Below are 23,508 nucleotides of genomic sequence, written 5' to 3'. Positions count from 1 at the left end.
GTGGTTGGGGAAATACAGAGCTGAAGACAAAGAAGAAGACCCTGAGAAGCCTGGGAAATCACCTCCCTCCGAAAGTATCTAATCGCATTCTTTGACGGCGGACGGGAAGGATTCCGCTGAGAGACAAGAAGTGTATGTGGAAGCGGACGGAGTTTCTCAACCCTTGATAAATAGACTTTAATGCTCGCACCGGACAGGGGGCATCTCCACTGGATCGCCGGTAACAAACACTTGCGGATGAAGAACTTTAAAAGAACGACGCAGAGTTTTAACCTCCGACACTGTCTTTGCCACAAATTTCAGAAGAAAGACAAATACGTATCATTTCTCACATAAGAACCCAATCTAGAAACAGCCTGAAGCTCGCCCCCAACCCCGTAGCTGAAGCTAAAGCCATAAGAAAAAGCAACTTCTTAGTCAGCGTCTTAACGCAAAAAAAATATTGAAGTACTTCCGACAAATCCCACGGAGGGGCCCCGAGTCAGCAAGACAGGACATTCATTCTTAAAAGAACATAATAAATCATCGATTATCTTACTACTAGAGATTTCGGGAAGGTGGAAACTAATTGTACCACTAAATGTTGAGCGGTAGTCAGCAATCGTTGAATATGAAAGACCCTTGACTTTCCGAAGGAATAAATGAAAATCAGCTGTTTGGCTATGGAAGGTCTAGAGATGGAATGACCTTCCTTACGACACTAACTTCTATACCTTGTCTAGCTGAACCTGGTAAGGCTTATGGGTTGACTTTCTCAAGCTGAAGGAAAGCTGTCTAGCCACAGCTTTAGGGGGTCCGGACTGTCTAGCTGCTCTCTCTACAGTCGCCCTGCAACTAGATACAGCACGTGAGGGTTTGGATGATAATGGTGAGAATGCGGTCATCTGAGAAGAACTTTTGCATGGGTAGGGACATTGGAACTTACATAAGGAGCTCTAGGAGTTCCGGAAACCAAGCAGGGAGCTATTAGAGTCACAGACATCTTAACACTCTCCGCAATTTCCTTATTACCTGGTGAATGAGACCGAATGGAGGTAAAGCATACATCTGCATGTGATTCCAATTCGCAACGTCACATCAGTGCCTATCGACATGGGGACCATCATTGGTGAGAAATAAACCGGAAGACGATGGTTTAATCACGTCACGAATAAGTCCACAGTTGCTGGCCACTTCCGGAGAACCTGACATATTACTTCCTGAGCCAAAGTCCATTCTCCCCCCTGGAATACCTGACGGGAGCGACTTAGTGAATCAGCCAGTACGTTGAGACTCCCCAATATAAATTGGGGAAGAAGAGACACTTTTCGTTCTTCGCACCCTCTCAGGACTCTCTGTGCTAGTACTGAGTTTCGTTGATCCTGTTCCCCCCACCGAGTTCTTCAGATATGACCCGGCTGTTGCTAAACATTGCCACTACTCTGTTGCGCACTAGGACTGAAAACAACTGAGGGCTTCCTTTACAGCCTTGATTCCCGAAGATTTATTGACTCCTCTCGTTCCTGAACCCCCCTAAAGGCCCGAGGCCTGGGTTTCCTCCAAGGTTGTTCCTCAAACTTGATCTGAGGCATCTGTGAACAGTTGAATGTCAGGAAGAGGGGAGTCAATAGACCTTCCCGGTGTCCGATGCACTTCTTCTGACCACCATAGACGATCCAACAGGCAAGAATTGCTCCCGACTATAACTGCGTCCTCCTTGCGGATGTTCCAGCAATTCCTGAGACATACCTGAAGAGAGCGCATCTGGAGACGAGACCCTGGAATTAAAAGAGAGAGAGACATTCTCCCTAAGAGGCTTCTCCAAGCTGGTACCGGCCGTTCCCTGTTGAACAGGAACCCTTCAACCTGCTGAATGACCGACTGGATCCTCTCCAAGGTTGGGAAAACCCTCAAAGGAAGAGAGAGAATCCTCCTACCTGAATAGGTTAAAGATTCCATAAGAATTCCCCTGCTCTTACTAGCTCCTCTAGAGAGGAGGCAAGGATCAACCAATCGTCTACATTCCTCAACACTCTGTACTCTCAATGATGCATAATTGCCGACACTGGAGACATGAGTTAAAAGCAACAACGTCCGTCATATTGGCTACGTCATCTTCCTTGAACAAAGAATTAGCTAAGGCTAAGGTGTCTAAGCAATCCCTCTTATGAATGTCCAGATACTGAGGGGGAAGGTGACCAAGATAGAAATTTCGACTTTTCTGCTCCAAATGTCGTAGATGAAGCCAAAGCATTCGCCTGGTGAGCCAGACCCCTGAGATAAATTTATTAGGCTGCAAACAGCCACAGATCCAAAGGGACTTAGCCGTCACTCTTTTAGAACCACCTTACAGTAAACCCGACAGCATCCAGAGAGAGTGCGCAAGAGCCTCAGTCTGATTGCGTAACACATCCTTCAAAGCACCTGCTTCCCTAAGAGAAGTCCCTACAAGCTGAGATGATGCCAGAGACCTAGACAGGACTGTCTCGACCAATTCGTTGAATGGCAACCTGACACCTGCCGAAGGGTTACCTTGAACTGTGTAAATCTTCTTACGTGGAGCGAGAAGGGAAGAGTCCTGTCTATCAGAAGCCACTACTGACACTAAACGACTGTCTGCCTCCTCCAAAGCCTGTCTAACCCAATCGAACCAAACCAGCCAACACGAAAAAGAAGCAGGAGCTGGCATAGTGGCATAAAAAGCCTTAGAAAAAAGACTGAACTGATGAAATCAGGAGGTCCGGAGCTCTTCCTTGAGGGTATGAAGAAGTAACATACTCAAGCATGCGTCTGTAATCATTACTGCTGGCAAGAGGGCATTCTAAGTCCGCCAGAATCTCCTGCACCTCCGGATAAGAATCCTGTTCCGTAATGTCCAAACGGCCTAAGACCGACGAAGGAGGAGAAACTGAACAAAGCCTGGTCAACGATGAACAGTCCGCAAGCGGACCACCTTAACCAGAATGCTGAACACCCAGACATAATCGAGTACCCATCGCTGAATCCGCATAGTTGAACCCACCGGGAAGAAGAGAAGGCTGAACCGAGAAACCCGGAGCTGATTCCCCATTATTACCAAGGGGAAGATGAGTGAGAGTAGCCAAACCCACACTGCTAAACCCTGGGGGAGGATGCACAAACGAAACCACTTGTGGAGGATGGAAGAAGATGAAGAAGGAGGGAGAATGAAAGAGGTAGAAGCTACCCTTAGAGTTACTGCCACGGAAAATGCAGGCGATGAAAGCCACGGACCACTTGAAGAAGGTACCGAAAGCCCTGCCAAAACCGCGGAGCGCAGACCCAAACTGGAAGTGACAGGCAAACCCTGTGAAATACCTGATACTACCGGAACAGCCACTTGAAGCACAAGCAAGGGGTTGCGCATACCCGAAGGGATGCAACATGAAATGCCTGTGGCCAAATTCTGCCGAAACTGCCTTATCACCTGTCCAGAAGCTCCTCCTACCGGAGAAGACTGCTGAGGAAGGAAAGGCAGGAGACAGAGGAATAGCAGACACATAAAAAAAGGTTACCTGAGAAGAGGAAAAGCCAAGAGTCGAAGGAGGGAAAACGGAAGATGCGGAAGCCGCAGGAAAGACCAGAGCAGAAGAAGAGGAGACCAAAGAGGAGACTGAAAAAGGAGCAACAGAGAATGTGGGAGCAGGAGATGAAGCGACAGATAACCCAGAAGAAAACTTAAAATGAAGGGACAGAAGGTACTGTACAATGAATCGCCCCCCCATAATCCTGAAACATATCTGACATGAATTCTGGACACTGCTGTGTCACATACTCTCTAATGTTAGGGAAAACATAAAAAAAAATAACCTCTCACCATAGGTCTGTACCCGTTTGAAAGATCCAGCAAATCCGCCTTATATTCCGCCACATCCAATGGCAGGTCCTGCAAACTACTTTTAGAGGCCGAAAGGACACACCAGAATCTGCCTTACTAGATGGAGGAGTAGAAAAACACCGAGAAGGGGGAAACTACAGTAGAAGATTCAGAAACAGTCGGAGGTGAATTAGGAATTAGAGCAGAAGGATTCTGCACCATCGGAACTGAAACAATGACTTGAGACTTTGAGCCAAACCGAGAAGAAGCGATGAAGGCGAAACTTTTGCTGGAGCACCAAAAACAAAACCACTTGAACCCGAAACCAGAACCCCTCCAGGAGAATGAATCTGCACCTTTATTACCTTTTCCTCACTACCTAACCCAGACAATATCCTCCTTTATCACACCTAGATCCTGATCCTGACTAACATCATCAACATTAAATTTATCAATACTACAAGAAGGGGGCCGGAGAACCTACCCACTCGGAGGCTTTGCGGTTCTCCATTACCCTCAGCACCCATTAGGGCCGGTTCTGGAACAGGAAGGGGAGCTGAAAAGGAAGAAGGATTAGACATCCTAACACTACAACTATCCTTATCTGAGAAGTGTTGAGGGAGACTAGCTATTAAATTTTCCATACTACTTGCAATCCTATCCTCTATCTGTCTGACTACCTCTGAACTCACTAAATCTATCAACTGATCAGTAGCAGAAGCCTGCAATACTTGAGGCAACAAAGAATCTGACCGACGTTTGCCGCCCTTACTAGCCAAAGACTTGCGATGACGTATGTAATCCTCCATCTCTTGTGCCTTCCAATCGGAACATTCATCGCAGTGAGTCTGCACATCACACTTAACCTTCCTACATACCTGACAGAATGTCTATTGTGTCTCAAGGTACTCCATCCTTCTCTTGCAGGAAGAAGCAGCGATGAGCGCCTGAATAACCGTTGTAGGGGCAGTCGAGGTCGACGTCGAAGCCGATGTCGCGGTAGTAAATGTGAAAAAGTCCATGATGAACAATTGGGACTGGTAACCAGTGAGTCCAAATCCAAACGACGATCCACGTCGAAGATATCCAGAAAATCCAGGAGAAAAACCGTTACACACAATCCAGGTCTTCACCAGAAGTCCAAAATACAAAGAAGTTGGGCAATAGGATTAAAACCTCACACTGCAGAAGGAAACAACCTTCCAGCAGTGCGAACAAAAAGCAATTGACAAAAATGGGGCGTGTCGGTGCACACCTGTGTCAGTGTGTTGCCAACCATTTGTTATGGTAGCTGTTAGGAACACTCGTTTGTCGATTGTTCCCTTGGTGGATTGTTGCCTCCTTTTGTTTTTTGTTTTTCTTGTTGGCGAGTTGACGTGTGGTGGATGGTGTCAGACTTCGCCAGTCAGGTCCAGGACAGCAGCAGGTCACGGCAGCAGATCAGCGGAGAGCATTCTTTTGGACGCGATGGTTGTCGTATCGACTCTGTCGTGGGAGTCCAGTCTTGTGGAACTGTGTCTGAGGATGTGATGGTTGCTGTATCAGCTCTGTTTAGTTGTCCTGCAGTTTTAATGTTTATGCTGTTTGTTTTTTTTATCTACTGTTGCTAGTGTTATTTATGATATTCTGCTGCCTGTGTATTGTTATGATTCTTTTGCATTTAATAATGTGAATTTTATGTTGCTGTCTTGTTAGTTTGTTGATCTGGTCATTTATTTTTTCTCTCCTGGACCTGACTCACTTGTAAATTTTGTAAATAAACTAATATTAAGGTAACTTTTTGGTTTTGTTCTGCTCTTCCCTCCTTTGTTTGTCACCTCTCGTCAGTCATTACAGCCCAATTGCTTGTTTATTTTAAAGAACCTGTCGATCTCGAAAAGCGAGATCGTAATAGTAGCTCAAGTGACAAGATTTGACCTGCAGCACTGGTAACACTGGCTGTTAAAATTCACACTAGTGGGATGGGTAATTGAGAGTTGTTCAGGCTAGTGGGATTAAGGGCAAATTCAGGTGTTCAGAGAGTGTATTGCAATATGTAAATTATATTTCATGTGAATGCCTAATTTCAATCAAGAGCAAATGACAAACATTGGCTACATGTTTCTCTATGAAACTGTCAGAATCTTCAACATTTTCATTGCAATAATAAATTTTTCATATAGGCATAATTTGTTAGATACAGTTTAATTAATTTTACCTTTTATATGTACAAACCTAGCACAGTTTAAGATATATTATGACCTGGTTACACATTCTGATTTATAACTAACTAACTAACTAACCATCCATATCCATACATTGTATTGCTATTGTGCTGAAGCAGGCAAAAGTCCAAGCTCAAACACTAGCTGTCTTTGACAGGTTTAAGAAGTAAACTTGGACAGGTGAATGAAAAAGCTTTTCCTGATTTAAAAACACAACACCCTTTGGAGAACACTACACACAATTGCTGAATTCAGTCTCTAATGCTACAGTATATAGGTTTCAATAAAAATTAAAACAAAATTTTCCAGTGTAAAGCAAACTGCAATGGATCCTTACTATTGAGAGTTTAGTATAGCGATAATGCAACTTGTGACTTCTCTTAAGATTTTAACCCTAAATTTCTCCCTTTGAGGAAAAAACACCAATGCATTTCCTGGATCCTTATTTTTTTCACAAAATTTAGTCAGTATACTTTATAGATGGCTGGTATTCCATAGTCAAGATAACTGCTGTGACATCACATGAAGAATCCCATAATGTAATTCCATGTATGCATTATTATGAAATCACATAATTCCATGTATGCATTATTATGAAATCACATCTCTGAAAAAGCTTTATGCATTGCTGTAATGTCAGTGATATCAAGTACACGATTTATCACCGTCACTGTATCACTTCTACACACTCAATGATGCTCTCATATGAGAGGTGAAAACTGGAGCCAGGTATAGTTAAAAGAAGTCGGACATCTAATTTGGAAGAGACAATGTGAATGGATGAGAATCAAAAGGGAGGAATCAATGCAGTGGTGAGAAAAGGGAAAGCTACTGCAGCTTTGTAAGTTATGAAAAATAGAAACTGATTTAAAATTTGTCGTTTCAGTAAAGTACGCCCTTTTAATTCTCATGAAAATGTGTATGCTGTTCTGAATCTCTACAGAAACATGAAAATTAATGTGAAGGTATTAGAATTCAGAGGTTCACATTAAGCAAATATTCTACAGCACTACACTGCCATGCATGAAAATGTAACCAAACCAAAGCATGCAAACATTACACCTGGATTTTAAAGGGGTATGTGAACATTAGAAATGAACCGTAAAAGCACCTTGAAACATATGACAGATACTCTACCATAACCATGAAATTATTTACAAAATTAAGGGCCGTTTACACCTTTTTTTTTTGTAATGCTTCAAGGATATTAAATAATGTACTTATATCTGAAAAGCATTCTTCTTTGAGATATCTTACACTGTTATTACAGTATTTTAATCATGTTTTTTGCATAAAGATTTAATTTTATTTTTAACAGAGTCATAGTCAAAAACCTTCCTTTAAAGTTATGCTTTATATTTTTACTATCAACTACAGCTACATTGCCTCCCAATTACTGGTTTGTACACGTACAAACTACCAACTGTAGCATTAGGGCTTTTCTATCCTTATAACTATTATGCTACAATCCATAAACACAAAATGAACAAATACTTTGAACAAATATTTTGTACATAGTGCATAAGTAGTGGTTCTTTACAATTCCAACTGTTATGAAGCTGGAAAAAATTATTTAATTTTTTGTATGAAACAACTTTTTATAATACTGCTTCCTAAAATTATTTAAATACTGTATATATCGTCTGTTACAAGTTAACGGGTGCTATCAATGCTAACTTTCGGGACTAAAAAAGCTGAGTATCATAAATACTCTTATTTGGTAGTTTACCATCTTATTTATAGTGTATTTGATATAATTGCCCAAGTATAGTATGACATTCCTCCAGTAACAATGTTTACCATGAATCACTTGATTGCACTACATTTTCAGTCATTTTATCATGTTAGGTATTAAGCTAATAGACAAGCTACAATCACTCTTCAAGACATTAATGGGAATATGGTATACAAGTAAACAGCTCTCATATGCAGAGCATTAGGACAGCATTCCATTATGTAAGTTTCATAGGTCTCCTGAGGATGACTTTATAATTTCCCTGATTTACAGAAATGCAAATCAAGTAATGTCCTGAGTAAATGTGGAATATTTAGCTTTTGATGATATTCACCCCCTCCTTCAAATTTTGAAAACTGTATTGCTTAAGGACACTAAGGGGTTTCATGTGGGTGAAATTAAATGAAATAGTACTTACACCTCCAATCATTATGTAAGTGTGAAGGAGGGGGCTCAATGGCACTGTGCCTAGGTAAACCAGCTGAAGAGTTCCTCTTTATTCTTGGAGGAGCTACAGGAGCACCCTCAGAACCGCTACTATAACCACTTCCAACTTCTGTTCGTGAAGATGGAGTAACACCTGGTCGTCTCAAGCGAACTGATTCCTCCCCTGTACATAGTTAGATATCTTTTTACCATAGCATGCATTTAAATATAATATTAGAAATACATATTACCAAGTCTTAAATTTACTTATGATAATCATATTAATGCACTTGTACTGTAGTTGGTAAAGTAACCTGTGTATTGGTAATTTGGATTTTGCTGTCGTGCTGTACAAAAATGGCTAAGAGTGTCTGTTCCAGGAGTACAAACCAAAAATAAAGCCCCATTAGACAGACCAGGGCTTATATACTGTATTAATAACCAAAAAACAATTTGGAAATAAATTCCATCAACAACCAAATACTGTATATTAAAACTATTCATAGAGTACTATATTTACATGGGTGTTGTTAAGCTATGTGGTACCTACCATAATAAAAATTATACATGACTTATGTGGTTTACGACTGGTGTTTTTCCACGTGTAGCTAAACTGATAGGGTATAAACATTTAAAGTACAAAATAAAAAAAAAAAAAAACTTAAAATATATTAAATACATCATGAGATAAATGGTTAGCTTTTGTGCCATACATTCTTTAGTGGACTATTGCCCTAATTAAATTAGGCTTCATGAATGATTTGATTTCAGTTTTACCAACTAAATACATCAATGACTTTAGTAGTACTACAAATGAAATCAGAGCTATTTTAATATGGTGCAACTACTATTCATAACAAAGCATTGCCTAGCCACAAACCTTAATGAATAATAAAAACTAGAAAAAACTTACCAACAATTGCGATATCACCAACTATGTGTGCTTTTGGGAGGTGATGATGTGAAGAATTAGACCGAAAAACAGCTGAATTAGCTGGTAAATTTGAATATGGGCTCACTACTGATCGGCTTCCATGAGTACTTTCTTGTCCTAGGGCACTGTGCTGTTTATGATTTGAAGTACCACTGCTAAATGATGCCATATTGTAGTATGGAGATGTTGCCATTGATTCTCGACTCTCACGGTGCTGCTGTACAGCTTGAAGAGGATTTGGAGAATTATTTGGAGAGGTTCCACTTCCAAAGCCCTTGGGAGGTGGTATACTATGATAAGGAGAAGTGGCAGCAATAGAAGCTCTAGCAGGTAGGGTTGCAGTATTTGCAACATTATGGAAAGGAGAAGGAGGCTTAGCTGTATTCTGGTCAAGCTGATTATGAAAAGCAGGAGAAGAAGGATTACTTCCATGTTGTTTAGAACGAAAAGTAGACGTAGCTATTGTACCATAAAGAGAGCTTCCATTAACAAGTGGAGAATGCCTACCAGGCTTACAATCTGCATTATCTATCTTGGCCTCAGTGCGACTACAACGAAGAGATGGTGGAGATCTAGTCTCTTCCTCAGCATATTCAGAGTTTCTTATGGCTCTGGGAGGAAGCTGTTGTCCTTTACTATTTGATAATGATCTTGATAATGGCGCTAAGGGTGGAGCATTGGCATATATAGGTTCTTGTGGGTCACTTGACTTTGATGAAGTTGTAGACCTTGATTGTAGGGTGCTATTGTTGCTTCCCGACCCTCTGGACTGAGAATCCTCTTCAGTTATACCTAGTGCTGCGCTTAGTCTCCCAGGCTTTTGACGTTCAAGACTGTTAACGAGTGTGTTAAGTTCTTCTAATTTCTCTTTGAATAAGGCATCTTTACTATTACTTTTACTGTTTAAATTAAGGGTGTGATCCTCAAGATGTGGTGGCTGTAGCTGAGCATGAAAAGTTGAATTACCTCTGGAATAAGTTTCACTCCCATCAGCAGTAAAGCTCAGGGATTTAGTAATCTGATGTTGTAAACTGTGCTCACTATTTGGACTAGAATTACTTCTTCGTGTCAGATGCTTTCCATTTTCAAACCAAATTGTTTCATATTTGGGTATAAGTTTTGCTTTTTCTGAGTTTGGAAGGAGTCTTTCTTCTTTAGGTTTTTCATCACTTTGAGCTACAGGATTTACAGCCTGCCTGTAACTATTCCTACGCTCTCTTGTTCGTAGACCTTGAGGAGCCACATTAACTTTATTTTTCACTTCATCAACATCCATACTGATATCAAGAGATGAATTAACTTGCTTTGATACTTCAGACAGTTTTGAAAATTTCTTGGATTCTTTGTCAGTAACCTTTGGCATAAGAGAAGGTACTGGAGATTTATTATTACCATGGAGAAGATAATCTTGACAATCCTGATACACTTGTCTAGCAATAGGGTCTAAATCCTTTTTAGAGCATATATCTTTAAGAATTTCAAAGCATAGTTTACTGTCAGCACTTTTGTGGCTTTTCCTATCCTTAGCACCAACAAGTTCATAATTGACCGTTTCAAAAACTTCATCCACACTTGCACTTGATTCCCCAAAGTCCATAACTTCATAATCTGCAGATCCTGGAGTAGTTGCAGATCCTGGAGTAGTAGCAGAACCTGGGGTTGTAGCTGCAGATAATGTGGATGATACATTTTCCTTTGAAGGACATTTAACGATTATTCCATCTTCTTTGTTTTCAGATAGCACATCATCATAGAGAGGAAATTTACCCAACGAACTTTTTCTTAAAAGCTGAGGATCCATATAAAGGTCTGTTGGCTCTTCCCCCTCAAGATTCTCTGAGTGTTGTGAAGAGCTTATCAGAGTACAATTAGCATACTCATGAGGAACTCTGTTGTCACGTAAGCCCCTCTTGGAAGGTAGCGGATGGTACACATACTTTGTCACATCTTTTGAATCACTACTAGGATTTCTTACCACTCTAGCATTCACATATTCCTTGGCTGTACCATCCCTGGATGCCTCTAGAGTAACAGGATTTGTTATACATGTGCTTAATTTAACATCAGATAATGATCCTGTAATGGCAGTCCTGTTGTTTGTGTTTGACTGTCCAGCTGATAATGGAGGAAGGTTATCATAATCACTATTAGAAGTAGTGTGGAGGTCTTTTGGACAATCATAAATTGATTTATCACTATGAATGCCTTGGCTGCGATTCCAAACTGATGCACTGTCATATGCAGATGAAATAACAGGCGGTGCAGACTGAGGAGTATGAGGTGCTGCACTCGAATAAGATGCTGTCATTGGGATATATGGCTGTGGTGTTGTAATGTATAAGCTCTCAGGAGGCCGAGAGGTCCTGAACCGTTCTCCAATCAACTTTTTTGGTGGGATTTGTGGTCGCTGTTCAGTCTTCATATCTGCTGTATTCTTTGCATTACTAGTAATGGTAGACTGAGATGCTGTGGAAGAGTTAGGCATCTGGTATACAGACAATTTAAAGCCTTCTCTTGGAGATGGAATATCACCTATGAAATTCACATTTCCACTTTCACTTTTACTTAAAGAAATATTGTCTCCCTTGCCTCTATCAAGACTAAAGTAAGTGTTAATATCGGCCTTTTTTCTAACAAGCTCTGGACTTCTAGTAGAGGCAATGGTATTAGTAGAAGAGTCTATGGCTCTAGCATATCGGAAAGACTTGCTCTTCTTTACAGGAAGAGCTGGTCGATCATCTACTCTTGCAAGCAAAGCAGATGTTGAGCCATCTTCTTGAAAATCACCTAATATATAATTTCCTTTTCTACGAGTAATGGGACTTGTATAGACTGGACTAGAAGGTGGCTTTGCAGCACTCACAACAGTTACCGGGGCTGTAGACACTGGTTTTACAGTTTCACATGGTGGAGGAGGGCATACATTCAAATTGCGGGATTTCTCAATGATCTCATATGCCTTCTTTGACTGCAAAGTCTCTTCAGCTCCAAGGCTGCTCTTGCGCTTAACTCGAGAACTGCATTCAGGATCTTGATGAACACTAAGGCTTGTTCTTGATGTTACACTACTGGCACTCCTAGATAATCTGACTCCAGGGGTTTCCATATCTCCTGCTTTTTCAAACAATTCCTTGAGCTTTGCAATACTTGGTCTCCGAACTATTTCAGAACTCTTGGCAGTCTCATCAGTTAACTGGTAATTATCAGGTATTGAGGTGTGTACATCAATTTGATTCTCATATGATTTTCTGTGTGTCATACTGGGTGATGGTGTTCTACTTCTTGCAGGTGGAGCAGGCAATAATGATGTACTCCCAACTATACCATGAATGGGTGTTGGAGTAGTATTTGGAGTGACAGAAGGTGTAACAGTATTTGATGGATAAGGCTGAGGACTTCCTGATGCTGGTGGTATCAAAATTCTCTGTGCAACTCCCACTGCAGGGGAATGGACAGCAGGCAGTGCAACCTGTTTTTTATGAGCAGCATTTTCAGCTTCTTTTTCAAGTTTTGAAGATGGAAGACTGCATACTTTACTACTTGAAGATACATGAGAAGCTTGACTTGATAATACTTGTGGTGTTGGAGAAGAATGAGCATTTACAGATGAGGGATGGTGGAGGCATGTAGATAAAGAGCTTATAGAACTGTACTGGGCTTGGTTTGGGGTTGGATGAGATACTGGTGTTGGTTGTGGTACTGGAGATGCATGATTATGACTTGGTGAAGGCTGTGGAACTGGTGAAGAGTGGGGGCCTCCAGAATATGGGTGAAAATTGCTTGGAGGTGGTGGTTTGGAGAGCTTCAGTGGAAGTGGAGGTATTGACCGGTCCAAAGTACTCATAGGTGAGCTACTGGCCAAGCAATTATCTGTTGGAAAAATCATTACTAAGCATTTTTTAGCATCTATAAGCTGAGACCAGTTAAATTAATACGTACAGTACTGAAGTAAAACTAAGCTTTAGCATCAATTTAAGCAATATTGTCTGCAATGTACAATAATGATTTTCAAGCATAAGCTATTTATCATAAAAATCAATTCACATACATAAAAAAAAAACAATGTTTCTTACAATGGAACCCATATCAAGTATGTCAAAGCCCTTTCAGAATTCTTCGTTTCCACAAAAAAAAAAAAAAAAATGAAAATATACCATATAACCTGAAAGTCAATCAGTAACATTCAAAAACAAAATCAGTTAAAAAAATAATTCAAAATGAACCACTGTACTTGTATCTGGTACTTCCTTGTCTTAATGCAATGTTTTATTTTCTGTATAAGCAACAGACAGTTGCACTTGAAACAACAAAGGGAAGGCTAAAAGATAATGTAGTGTACAACTGAAGCTTCAGTCCTTTGATATGGCCTTTTTAATACAGTATATGATAACTTATGTAGAGTACTAATGAAATTAAAGCAGATATACCTTGAGGCTTTTCTGTTTGCCTAAAGTCATTGCAATTTTTGAACTAATTGAGGTTTTGAACATCTCTCTTTCATCACAGGTACAATCAAAGGTACAACTAACTCTCTGATGCTTATTGGACAAATTCTCAACCCTCAGTTTTATTAAATACCATTACTACTAGCATTCTGAATGGCAAGTAGTCCTTAAAGTTGGGAAAGTGTTATCATGCAATCAAACTGAACTTAATTAAATCGTGGAATGATTCACCAACAGTTAATTTTGTCATATTCACACCCATAATTAAAATAAAATGAAAAATAATTTTTTGTGGGTATGTACAGTACAAATCACAAATGCACAATCAAATTTGAAGCAAATGAAATACTTAAGGACTTAACAAAACGCTTATCAAACCTTATTCCTTTTATAACAATTTGTGAAGAGTATTAAAAAACTGAGTGGGATGGTAGTTGTTCAATGGAACATATATAGTAAAAACACTTGAAAAATAATCAAATACTATACTACTACTGATACACATAATAATAATAATAATAATAATAATAATAATAATAATAATAATAATAATAATAATAATAATAATAATAATAATAATAATAATAATAATAATAATAATAACCAGTTTTCACCTTAAGCACCCCACTAATTTACATTTTTTCAATGCTTTTGGGATTAAAAAATGAATGCAAATTCCAAATTTCAAGTTACTTTTGGTAATTACACATAATTTGAATAACACCAGTTTAACTTTTCTTTCCGAAGATAACAACCATTATCCCTTATGAATCTCCAGCCTTTCTCCAAAAAATCACATTACTAATTTACAATTTTTACAGGTTCTCTTTGCCCATGGAGAATGTCAGCATGTATTTTAATAGACTAAGCTCAAATTCAGGAATCATATATTTCCCGGGACATTTTTTTTATGAGCAGGACTTTATTGTTCATACTATGTATAAAATCTGCTTCATACACATAAAGTCTAAACTCATACAAAACAAAGGAAGCAGTTTTAATATCACGGGAATTCCTGAATAAGCATGAATGTTGTGAGATCTAACTGAATTTTAATGACTAATACTAAACCATGATGTTTTTCAAGAACAAATCCAAATTTACTTTTCCCCTGAAAGACTTACTGTTGGTTCCTTGCACTTGGGGAGACCTAGTAAGCGATCCTGTTGGAGTTGAAACAATGCTTGGCGCAGTTGTGGGGGGAGTTGACTTGGCACTCTCATCTGAAACAATGAAGTTTCATTATACATGGAAGTCCTTAACTTACAGTGTACAGTGTACAATGAGTAAAACTTTCACATCCAAGCGCCCCACAACAAATATTCAAAATCGAACTACTTCAATGACATGTAAGAGACTAACCTTGCTTTTCTGGCTTCACATACAGTTCTTCATAATCGCTATCCTTTTCTCGTAAAATAAGTGGTGTTCCGTCTGTGGCAATATTTTCGTATGGGTGGGCATCAATAACTTTCAAACGTTCCTTGAACAATTCACGGACTGCTCTATGGAGAAGAATGTATTGTTCTCTTGTTTGAACCATTGCCACTCGTTGTCGCCTCATGTCTTTCACTAACCCAAACAAATTCAGATTTTCTGTCAAGTGCTGGAAGTAAAATTTAATCTTAATCAGAATAAACAGCAGCCCTTTGTAATGGATAACATAACATTAAGAAAACACAAGGACAATGAAAAGAAAGAATGAATCTTCATACCATTAAGACACGATATTTAATTTAATGTTACTGTAAAAGGTGATTTTATACAGCTTGCTACATTTAGTTCATTTTCATTCTTCGTTTGTTATTCTCCTCGGGGTGCAATTATATCCTCTACAGTGCTTACAGATTTTGTAATGTGAAGTACGAACCACAAAAATTTATAAATAAAATAAGGTTAAATTAACTGCAAAACTCTAAAATGTATGAACAGAGTCAAACACAATTTTGAACAAAGAATCAAATGGGACTACACTAGATATTCTTACAAAAGTTTCGAATATCATCAACAGGAATAAATATATCAATATGTATTTATGTTTTAAATAATAAAATCTGAGCTACTGTGGTAGCAACTGTCATGGGCTACAAGCCAAGGGAGATGAAGGAACACTACCTCAAAAATACCACTGATACTTGACCAGACGAACTCCAAAGCCTAGTATGCAGGCACACTTGCCAAAGTGAGGACTATGGGTCAAACTCCAAAGCCTAGTAAGCAGGCAAACTTGCCAAAGTGAGGACTGTGGGTCAAACTCCAAAGCCTAGTATGCAGGAACACTTGCCAAAGGGACGACTACGGTTCACTCAAATCCTCGTATATCGGGATGACGAGGACTCATTTGCTGAGGTACCTCATCTGCCATCCACAAAGCAGTGACGTCAAAAGGGACAACCAAATCCAACAAAGACTTATACTTCATGAAGGAATTCTTTTCTGCAGGACTAAAATTATAGGCTGACACCAAACTTGGGCGTCTTTGCTTGTCAGAAGGTATTAAAATCCAGGGGGAAATCGCTTCGTAAACTTTCAATAGGAAGGATTATAAACCCCACCCTACCAATCTGACATCTAAGGGAAACCCGGAGCACACCTGGAACTCGTCTCTGATGAATGAAACTCTTCAAATCAACATTTATGGTCAACAGCTGGTGCAACATCCTGGTTTCTGGCCTAAGTTAATCCTCAGCTCTCAATTTTGATTGGTTAGCACTTTTCCTCTGCCAACAGTTTTGCATAAGTAGGCTTTTCCTGTATTTTTGGTTATTCCGCCACTGACCCATAGACTGTGAAGTCTTGAAGAGAGAGAGAGAGAGAGAGAGAGAGAGAGAGAGAGAGAGAGAGAGAGAGAGAGAGAGAGAGAGAGAGAGAGAGATTTTACCATAAATTTACGCCTATATATATTACCTAAATATTTGTACCTTAACTTAAGCTAGGCTTCTTTTAAGTTTTCCATTTTCTCACATCTATGTGCTTTTGATAAAATTTTGCTTCAAGAAAGTCTAGATCTTCACAACATTAGGATATCTGAAGTAAATTTTATACACATGGGTATACAGACTCACACGCACGTGTGTGTGTGTGTATATATATATCAGATCGTCGAGGTTCAGTGGTCAGAACGCTTGCCTAGCCAAGAGCCAGGTTCAGATTTTGATGAAGGCAAACTAATTAAACATAGATTAATAAAATTCGAGTGTCCCTCAATTATCTTAGGACTGAATGTGAAATCCGAATAAAAAAAAAAGATAAGGAAACTGGACAGCTAGTAGGGAAGGATGAAGAGGAGGGGGGGGGGGGGTGGGGGTGGGGAGAGCAAAAGGAAAGGATAAAGGAGTAAAACTTAGACAGCCATAGTAAAGTGCATGAGTATATCAAACTGATTACAATCACCGTTGTCTGTCGACAGCTTTGCAATACACACTGTAGACATTATGCCCATAAGGGACAAGGAACACACATAGAAGTAATAATTATACGTAGTTTGCCAATTAAGTAATAACAATCCCACTTTTAAAGCGAGAAAATATTTAAACTCAAGAATGAAGTAAGACAATGAAAATACCTTCTAAGTTACACAGTATCCAAGAAAAATGTGGATATGGAATTGGATCCAAAACATGTGCAGTATTTAGGAATAAGCTGACACTGTATTTATAAACAGGTTTACTCTTGGGTAGGATAGCCAAAACTCATGAGAACTCTAAACCACTAATACAAAAACTCCTCCACCGAGCCTCTGAAAATAACAATGATACTCAATAAATAAATTAGCAACAAAAATACATACCCCAGCTCTCAGAAGGCCCCATACATAGTCAATGGCACAAATAGTTCCTGTCCTGCCACAGCCCGCTGAGCAGTGCACAAGAACCGGTAGTGTTTCCGATGCTTGACAGTCGCGTACCATACGCACCATGTCCAGCAAAGGTCGAACAGTGTCTGGTACTCCATGGTCCGGCCACAGTACATAATGAAACTGGCATATTGTTCGTTCTTCTGGGAAGAAAATCAAAATGTTGAAGCATTTTTCAGTATGAAAAAGGATGTCATTAAAAACACTAGAATTTTCGAGTTATCAGAAATATCAATCGGCACAATACTGATCTTCTCTGATACCAGCTAATTGCACTCTGTGTTGCATTTTCAAAGACAACCACATAAAGTTTCGCGTATTCAAGTAACCTTATACCGGATTTTCACAACTATATTTCAATGACTGACCTGACTAAGTTTGCATGTTTCCATATAAAAAAATTCTAAAGTATTATACTACACTGTCTGCAGATTTTTATTTAAAATTTCCAAAGTAGTATTCTGCAGCTGTTTGCAAATTTTTTGCGCGTTTTTATATTGAAAAACTCCAGAAGTATTATACTGCAGCTGTCTGCCTCTTCTAATGTTTAAATCTCTCATTATACTGCTGCTATTTGCATATTTCTGTGTTTAAAAACTCGCAAGTATTATACTGCAAGTTTTCATACTTGTAGTGTGAAAACTTGCATATTTTCATACTTAAAAACTCTAAAGTATTATAAATTAAGATACTTAATGTTGTTCTCTCACATCAATATTTAAAATAATCTAACAAAATACTGATGTGCTGAAAACCTATGCAAAGAAATGTCAGACTGAAGAGAATGTGTTAATATTTTTCTCTTCAGCATTTGAGTAAACTAAGCAGTTTAACACTTACTTTAATCCAGCCAACTTTAATACACAGTTATGTAAACTCTTGACAAAGGAGATCATTATAATTGCTACATTTCTCAATATACTTTCATTGAAAGTATAACTATAAATATAATTGGAACCTTGAACTTTAACAATAAAATCAAATAAGAGACAAAAAGACAGGTCACCTAAGAAAGTTTACGAAAAAACATTTCTGAAGCCCAACCATGACGATACTTCTATGCTTGTCAAAAGTAGATACAAATAAATCCTGTAGATTAGTGACACAGTTTAGGAATAAACAGTTCCTCAATATGGAGTTAAATACCAATGCTGGAACAATAGTCAACTGCCTGTATACAAGCCTCACCTTTCTTCCCAGACTCCGATGCGTACTTGATCTTGAGAGTGCGCACCTTGAAATCCGGGCAAACCTGACGAGCTTTAACGTACGACACGGTGACATTGCCAAACTGCTTCTCCTCATTCTCTGCATTTACCCAATAACATTCACACTTGTGCTGCAGACGAAAAAATGAGTTAAGTTGAGCAACTCGTCTCGCTAATACTATGAAATTTAAGAATTCTTCCATGCGATGTGCAGTTCCCAGAATACCACAGTATAAGTCTACATCACTTAAGCTATAGTATATTTCAAGATAAAATGTGAAATGACAAAAAGACCCTATTGTAAGCTCGACTGAACAGACATGAGAAGGTTAGATGGAATCGGCATGATCAATTAAAAATACCGTAGCTGTTTTAAACTAACCTTCCCTCCTTCGGTCTCATTAGAGGCCATGATAATGACCTGGACATCACAGTCGACCACCATCCGCCAGAAATCATGGGTCGTGTGTGGCAGTGGCCCCTGAAAAGGAAAATATTGGGTGTGCGTAATATACTATACATAACAACCTTTTACAGTGTAATTATATATGTATATAATATATATATATATATATATATATATATATATATATATATATATATATATATATATATATATAGTTATATCACAGAAAAACCCTGAGAAGGAACGAGAGAATGCTCAGTACTCTCGTGTTATTAACACATCTTCGGGGCCCTGAAGATGTGTTCATTACACGAGAGTACTTGGCACACTCGTTTCTTGCCAAGCTTTCCCTGTGGCTTCAGCTCATAACAAATCACGTGCATATTCTAGCGATTTTTAGCAAATATATATACATACATATACATATAAACATCTAAAAGTGAATGTTTGTACGTGTGTGTATGTTTGTAACTTTGTGCGCTATAGAAATCCGAACCATTTGACCGATCTAGACAAAATCTGGCATGTGGCCATCATTTGCCCAACTTTGATAATAGGGTAGGTTTCAAACCTGTACCCCCTTCCCCTTCCCACATTCCCCTTCCCTTTCCCTAAAACAGGGCTGGTGGTGCCCATAGCCTTAGTAATTATATAAATAATCTTTACGGGTTTATCATACTTCATTTCATTTACTCGATAACATAGAAATATTGAAAATGGAGAATGCCTTTCTTTCCTGTGATTAATAATTCTGTATCAAGGTTTGTGTTTAGGTTTAGTGGGGGCGTGTGCTTAGGTTTAGTGGGGGTGTTTAAGTTCCGTGGGGGTAAATGGGTCATCACCACAGTAATGTCTGGATAAAAGGGACAGTCACCACAGTAATATCTGGATAAAAGGAACAGTCAGCACAGTAATACCTGGATAAAAGGGACAGTCAGCACAGTGATATCTGGATAAAAGGGACAGTCAGCACAGTAATATCTGGATAAAAGGGACAACCAGCACAGTAATATCTGGATAAAAGGGACAGTCAGCACAGTGATATCTGGATAAAAGGGACAGTCAGCACAGTGATATCTGGATAAAAGGGACAGTCAGCACAGTAATACCTAAAAGGACAGTCAGCACAGTAATATCTGGATAAAAGGGACAGCCAGCACAGTAATATCTGGATAAAAGGGATAGTCAGCACAGTAATATCTGGATAAAAGGGACAGTCAGCACAGTAATATCTGGATAAAAGGAACAGTCAGCACAGTAATATCTGGATAAAAGGGACAGCCAGCACAGTGATATCTGGATAAAAGGGACAGTCAGCACAGTGATATCTGGATAAAAGGGACAGTCAGCACAGTAATACCTAAAAGGACAGTCAGCACAGTAATATCTGGATAAAAGGGACAGCCAGCACAGTAATATCTGGATAAAAGGGACAGTCAGCACAATAATATCTGGATAAAAGGGACAGTCACCACAGTAATATCTGGATAAAAGGGACAGCCAGCACAGTAATATCTGGATAAAAGGGACAGTCAGCACAGTAATATCTGGATAAAAGGGACAGCCAGCACAGTAATATCTGGATAAAAGGGACAGTCAGCACAGTAATATCTGGATAAAAGGAACAGTCAGCACAGTAATATCTGGATAAAAGGGACAGCCAGCACAGTAATACCTGGATAAAAGGGACAGTTAGCACAGTAATATCTGGATAAAAGGGACAGCCAGCACAGTAATATCTGGATAAAAGGGACAGTCAGCACAGTAATATCTGGATAAAAGGGACAGCCAGCACAGTAATATCTGGATAAAAGGGACAGTCAGCACAGTAATATCTGGATAAAAGGAACAGTCAGCACAGTAATATCTGGATAAAAGGGACAGCCAGCACAGTAATATCTGGATAAAAGGGACAGCCAGCACAGTAATACCTGGATAAAAGGGACAGTTAGCACAGTAATATCTGGATAAAAGGGACAGCCAGCACAGTAATATCTGGATAAAAGGAACAGTCAGCACAGTAATATCTGGATAAAAGGAACAGTCAGCACAGTAATACCTGGATAAAAGGGACAGTTAGCACAGTAATATCTGGATAAAAGGGACAGCCAGCACAGTAATATCTGGATAAAAGGGACAGTCAGCACAGTAATATCTGGATAAAAGGGACAGTCAGCACAGTAATATCTGGATAAAAGGGACAGTCAGCACAGTAATATCTGGATAAAAGGGACAGTGATGCCTCCCCCCAAAAAAAATCTTTTCCAGATAGGTATGAAATTAGGTATGATAAATTCAAGTTTTTTTTTTTTTTTTTTTTTTTAGTTACTAACTCTACGGGCATAACTAGTCCCGTTTCAGGAAGCTCTTCCCACCCCCCCCCTTTCGTGCCCTTTGGTACTAGTGATGTTTTACCCCAACAGTGTAGTTCCTCGTTGGACGGGTCGACATCGTTCCCGGCTAGCACTTTGCTGGGCCTGCGTTCGATTCTCCGGCCGGCCAATGAAGAATTAGAGGAATTTATTTCTGGTGATAGGAATTCATTTCTTGGTATAATGTGGTTCGGATTCCACAATAAGCTATAAGGTCCCGTTGCTAGGTATCCAACTTAAATAAGTCTAATCCTTCGGGCCAGCCCTCTCTAGGAGCGCTGTTAATCAGCTCAGTGGTCTGGTTAAACTAAGGTATACTTAACCCCTACAGTGTTGATTTCTAGATAGTAAGTCATATGTACACCAAGTTTGGCTGAAATTACTCAATGTGTTTCAGAGTTATGTGGGCACCTACACACACACACACCCATATATATATATATATATATATATATATATATATATATATATATATATATATAATATATAGTCATATGTACACCAAGATTGGCTAAAATTGCTCAATGCGTTTCAGAGTTATGTGGGCGTCTACAAACACACACACACATTTATATATATATATATATATATATATATATATATATATATATATATATATATATATATATATATATATATATATATATATATACATACATATTATATAATATATATTATGTATGTATGTATGTATATTTACACACACACACACACACACACAGTATAGATAAGTGACAAAGTGTAAGATGCACTCTTTCACGGTATGGAAATCTATACCAGAGAGAGAGAGAGAGAGAGAGAGAGAGAGAGAGAGAGAGAGAGAGAGAGAGAGAGAGAGAGAGCATTAATTGTTCTTACCTGGGAGGCGATATACGCCTTGGAGCCACTGGCGCCTCTAATGTAGTTGGCATTGATATAATCACTGCCAGGTACGCCGGGATAGGAACTCAACACCACTCGGGTGTAGTCATCTGAAAGCGAAGAGAAAAACATATTTAATGACAGTGCTTCTGCTTTTCTTTATGCATTTTATCAGTTAACGACATTAGCAATAATTTTAATATATGTATATATACATACACACATATACAAAATTCATTAGATCTGCGCTTAAAAATAGGAATAAACAATCTCTTCCTTCTCTGACTCTTTTCCACTTCTATGTGATGCAAAAAAAAAAAAAAAATATTCATAATTAGCCATTAAACATATAAAATAAATGAATGTTTCATATTCCCAATTTAACAGTGTATATTCCATTAACATTATCTACTGAAAACACAGAAAAACAGTTAATTTATAAGAGAGCTTAAAATACAACCAAACCCATAAAAAAACCAACTTGGCCGTTTTCCTTGGGCGCCATATGCGAGATACACTGTAGTTTAATGATGTCATATTATCATGACCTCGCCACATGTCAGCTAGTAATCTCTCTCCCTCTTCGTGGTCGTCAAACCACCGGTTTTCAGGGGTTGTACACAGTCAACATATGTTCTCTGCTTATTTCCAACACTGAACAAACACACACACATTGCAAAGATGGCAAACATGTCGGGAAATGCCTACATGGATTTCTCAACACTCAGTCAACACGCATACACATACACAAGTCGTGCTCTCTTGAATATCTGGACAGTTTAGCTTCCCTCCTGCCTCTTTGAGTTTCCCTAGCCTTTCATTTCATTTGATTAGGTTACTGAAGCTTTTAAATTCTTCCCTAATACCTCTTGAGTTTCCTTAGCCTTTCCTTTCATTTGATTAGGTTACTGAAGCTTTTAAATTCTTCCCTAATACCTCTTGAGTTTCCTTAGCCTTTCCTTTCATTTGATTAAGTTACTGAAGTTTTTAAATTCTTCCCTAATACCTCTTGAGTTTCCTTAGCCTTTCCTTTCATTTGATTAGGTTACTGAAGCTTTTAAATTCTTCCCTAATACCTCTTGAGTTTCCTTAGCCTTTCCTTTCATTTGATTAGGTTACTGAAGCTTTTAAATTCTTCCCTAATACCTCTTGAGTTTCCTCAGCCTTTCATTTCATTTGATTAGGTTACTGAAGCTTTTAAATTCTTCCTAATACCTCTTGAGTTTCCTTAGCCTTTCCTTTCATTT

At 38.9% G+C, this 23,508-nt stretch overlaps 1 protein-coding gene across 6 annotated transcripts in view; it reads right to left on the bottom strand.

Moving 5' to 3' along the window:
* The window catches only part of LOC136830677 (uncharacterized), a 300,919-nt gene that overhangs the window by 17,160 nt on the left and 260,251 nt on the right, over positions 1-23,508 (bottom strand). For 2 of the 6 annotated variants that reach the window (XR_010850710.1, XM_067090314.1), the window contains exons 3-10: positions 22,259-22,371; positions 19,005-19,103; positions 18,603-18,753; positions 17,349-17,557; positions 14,921-15,164; positions 14,683-14,781; positions 9,093-12,983; positions 8,172-8,363 (exon numbers count right to left, since the gene is read on the bottom strand). Coding sequence is in view for 4 of the 6 variants with exons in the window: in XM_067090314.1 (XP_066946415.1) it covers positions 8,172-8,363; positions 9,093-12,983; positions 14,683-14,781; positions 14,921-15,164; positions 17,349-17,557; positions 18,603-18,753; positions 19,005-19,103; positions 22,259-22,371 (4,998 nt within the window). In the remaining 2 variants the exon portion in view is untranslated. The remainder of the gene's footprint in view (positions 1-8,171; positions 8,364-9,092; positions 12,984-14,682; positions 14,782-14,920; positions 15,165-17,348; positions 17,558-18,602; positions 18,754-19,004; positions 19,104-22,258; positions 22,372-23,508) is intronic. The other 4 variants (XR_010850711.1, XM_067090336.1, XM_067090325.1 and 1 more) reach the window with 3 other exon arrangements.

The sequence above is a fragment of the Macrobrachium rosenbergii genome, chromosome 4 (genome assembly GCF_040412425.1).
Source record: "Macrobrachium rosenbergii isolate ZJJX-2024 chromosome 4, ASM4041242v1, whole genome shotgun sequence".
Classification (NCBI taxonomy): domain Eukaryota; kingdom Metazoa; phylum Arthropoda; class Malacostraca; order Decapoda; family Palaemonidae; genus Macrobrachium; species Macrobrachium rosenbergii.
This window is presented reverse-complemented; position numbering and strand designations above follow the sequence as displayed.